This window comes from Lucilia cuprina, chromosome 4, assembly GCF_022045245.1.
Source record: "Lucilia cuprina isolate Lc7/37 chromosome 4, ASM2204524v1, whole genome shotgun sequence".
In the NCBI taxonomy this organism is placed as follows: Eukaryota; Metazoa; Arthropoda; class Insecta; order Diptera; family Calliphoridae; genus Lucilia; species Lucilia cuprina.
This window is the reverse complement of record NC_060952.1, coordinates 5,167,821-5,171,865: the sequence shown is the minus strand read 5'-3', so window position 1 is coordinate 5,171,865 and position 4,045 is coordinate 5,167,821. Positions and strand designations below refer to the sequence as shown.

Here is a 4,045-nt window from a genome sequence, read left to right as displayed (position 1 = left end):
GTGCTCTATTTAAAAATATATTTCGATAAATAACTTTTCAATAGAATATCTTTAATTATTGTTCTCTTTAAAGAGAAATTTCGAATATTCGTATCGTTAATAAGATAAATTATTTTTATTGAACATTTTTGGCGATTTAGTCTTAACAAGAAAAATAATTATATAGCCATATAAAGAATGAATAAATTCTCTCTTTATAGAGAATTTTCAACAAATTCTCTGTTTAAAATAATTTTGAAAGAAGTCAATCTTTATAGAGAAACTAAAAACCCTAATTACAAATAAACTAATATTTAACCATGCATCAAGTGACATCACGAATTAGTTTTGGTAGGTTGAACTATAAATATGAAATATTTTAAAGTCTTTAACACAAAATTTAAAAAAAGACACACACGCGGACAATTTAGTTGCAATTTGAGATTTAATGAATTTAATGAAAACAATTGCCTTTAATTAATTTGTTTAGCTACAAAAATATAGTTTGTGCAAAACAATCATTAAAATTAAATATATTTCTTAAAAAGAAAACATAATTAGCACAATTTTCTTCTTTAATTTTTTTTAACACTTGATGTACATTTCACCTCATTACAAACTTAAAATGTTAAGTGAAATCTATCCTCTTAAATAAAATAAATATATAAGTACTCCTCAACCCCGTTTATTAATACATTTGGACCTGATTACTTTTCAAAAAACAAATAATATAGTTGTCATGTTATTGAAACCTCAATATAAACATACAATTAAATTGACACAATTAAAAATACACATGACACTCTATTCATTCAACATTTACCACAAAGTTCTTCAATACAACTATTTCAAAACACTTTTTTTTCTCACACTACTTCACTCTTATGCATTCATCAACACCACTTGATACCAAAAAAAACTCTAAACTTTATTGTTTGTTTTAAGTTTCATTACTTAATTGGCCAACACTTCGTCAACAGGTCAAAACAAAAGAAACGCATTCGCACACTCTCAACATATTAACACTCTGGCCCTTCCAGCACTTTGTCATACAAATAATTGAGTAAAAACATTAAGTTTTGCTTTCAATTGTCTGTCTAGTATTGTTAACAATAATAAACAGATTGTTTGTAGTGTATTTGTTTAATACTCTTCTATTCTGTGTTCTAGAAAATCTAAAAGCTGTTAAACTAATTAACTCGATTTTCTTGAACTCAAACGCCAAAGTAGTTCCACAAGATTGCTTTCATTTCTTCCAACAGAGTTCTGTTGTTGGTATCAACAGAAAGAAGGAGGTTTACGAGATGTCATATAAATAGTAGAATGTGTGTCGTCAAGTTTGTTTCACATTAGTTCACACACCAGGTGATCTAGTGACCCTTCATTGTTTCGTCAGCTAAGATGGAGAAAGGAGAATGTGCAAAAACTAGTGGTTGAAATAAATATTGTGCTAATTAATTTAAAATAAACTCAAAAGAAATTTGTCAAAAATACTTTGACACAACTGTCTCACGTTTACTGTATTATTCTTAGTTTGAAGAGAATTTTTAAATACTTTATAACACTGATCGGCAAAGAGCTTTGTTAAGAGCTTTCTTGTAATCTTAATTTTACGCGCTTACATATGTATAAGAAACAATTATTTTTTACTCTCTGCCGGTGTAGGCTTTATAACACTGATCGGCAAAGAGCTTTGTTAGGAGCTTTCTTGTACTCTTAATTTTACACGCATTGATGATTACACATGTATAAAAAACAATTAAAACCAGAAAGAGAACTTATTTTTTACACTCTGTTGATATATGCTTTATAGTTCTCAGTACTACACATTCCCTCTCTCACTCTCATTCTCTCATTATAGATAATTTTATGTTTTCCCTAAAACAGAACTTCTGTTTTAATTCTGTCAATAAATATATTTTTCTTAGACAATTCTCTTTCAATTCACTTTTATATAAACCACTGATCGGCAACGAGCTTTGTTAAATGATCTCTCTTGTAGTCTTTCACATGTCGTGTATAAAAAATATACAAAACAAGTCAGAGATCGAATTTTTTGCTCTCTGCCTTCCACTGTTTTAAATCAGTGAAACACAATGAGCTCTCTCTTTCTTTCTTTCATGCGTAAGTATGCTCACACATGTATAAAAAATTAAACAAAACCAGGCAGAGAGCGAATTTTTTACACTCTGCTGTTTTATATAGAATATGCGATCATTTCTTTCTTTAAAGAGAATTTACAATCATTTCTCTTTTTAAAGAGAAATTAAAATCATTGGTCGTTTTAAAGTGAAATGACTTTAGGTTCTCTCTTTTATGAAAATGTTCAACAAATTCTTCTCTTTCGGATTATTTTTATAAATCTTATAAAATTTTGTTTGTCTTCTTAACCCACAAACTTTCTTTTCATTTTTTAAGAGAAATTGAAATAATTGCTCTTTTTAAACATTCAGTTTTCTCTTTAAAGAACATGTTTAACAAATTCTGCTCTTTAAGAGCATAATTATTATAAAGGTTCTCTTTGGAAATTATCATTTTATACAACAAACTCTTTCTTTTTAAAAAAATTTATATACATTATATTTTTAAAACAAAATTTTTAATTTTTTATTAAAATTCTTTTAACGAGAAGTTTAAACAAATTTTTTTCTTAAAAGAAATTTCAATAAATTTTCTTTTAAATGAAAATGTTTGTAAAATTTTCTCTTGCAATAAATTATATTTTTTTATTTTTTTTGACAAAAATCGTCAAAAAATATTCATTTCTAATTTTACGCTAATCAAGTTTTTTTCTCAACTTAATAAAATTTGAATATCAAATTTTTAACGTTAATTTACTAGCTAGGGTTGATTTCCTTTTAAAAAAAAGAAGAAACTTTATTACTCTATTACCCACAAATTCCCAAAAAATGTCTTGGTATTCCACAATATCCTTTAAGAAAATGTTATTACTTATGTTTATGATTACATCCTGTTACAAATTGATTTATTTCCTTTCTAAAACAAAAAAAAGTAAACAAATTGCTAAAAAATTAAAAGAAAATCTAAATAAAATGTGTCTCACTAAAAATCAATAATTTTAAAGTTAAAAAAAATATAAAATAAAATTTCTAAAACCTTCACAGACCGACTATACGAATTCGAGCAACAACAACAACAATCTGGTGCTGGAAAATTTACATCAAACCCTTAATCGTCACATTGACAATGTTAATCCTATCAGCGCCTCTTCCTATTCCTCGTCATCAGCAACCCTTTCATCGAATACCACAAGTGATGTCTCTCCAGCATCCGCCGCAGCTAATAAAAATATATGCTCCACAACAGACAGTCAACAGCAGCAGCACAATAACAACAACAATAGTGTACAAGAGAAAAAGAAATGCATTGATTTGCAAACATCCAACAGCAACAATAACACTACAAATGGACACAATCTAATAGACCCCACCACCAGCAACAATAACAACAATAATGAGTTAAATTTAAATGGCAGTTTACAAAAAACCCATTGTTGTATGACACCCATTTCGATATCATCATCAGTGTCTTCCAGCGCTGTAACAGCGTTACAGTCTTCTACAGGTAGATGGAGGGAAAAGATTTTGATTTAAAATTGTTCTTGATCGTTTCAGTATTATTTTCTAGATTTGGCTAGAGAGCAGTGGTATGTTCATCATGCTCATCACACGCCGTCGCATCCTCATCAGCAGTTGGCAGATGAATTTGTTATGTATGCTCCTGCTTTGCCCTCAAGTAGTTCTGCCTCTTCCATTGGCAAATTTGGCATTGAAAGTACGACGGAAAGTTATTTAAATTCAAGATATAACGGTAAGTTTTAAATAAAATGTAATTATTTCTATAAAATTTTAAAAAACCCTAGTTCAAGCTCAGTTCTTGTTCAGTTTTAGTTTAGTTCTAGTTAAGTTCTTGTTCAGTTCTAGTTCAGTTCTAGTTAAGTTCTTGTTCAGTTCTACTTCAGTTCTAGTTCAGTTCTAGTTCAGTTCTAGTTCAGTTCTAGTTCAGTTCTAGTTCAGTTCTAGTTCAGTTCTAGTTCAGTTCTAGT

At 28.6% G+C, this 4,045-nt stretch overlaps 1 protein-coding gene across 1 annotated transcript in view; it reads left to right on the top strand.

Annotated features, from left to right (window-relative positions):
• Window positions 1–299: 299 nt before the first annotated feature.
• LOC111689044 (ETV5-related protein Ets96B) overlaps window positions 300–4,045 on the top strand; it is a 9,078-nt gene continuing 5,332 nt past the window's right edge. The window contains exons 1-3 of the mRNA XM_046949870.1: window positions 300–308; window positions 3,105–3,564; window positions 3,628–3,810. Of these exons, the coding sequence (XP_046805826.1) occupies window positions 300–308; window positions 3,105–3,564; window positions 3,628–3,810 (652 nt within the window). The remainder of the gene's footprint in view (window positions 309–3,104; window positions 3,565–3,627; window positions 3,811–4,045) is intronic.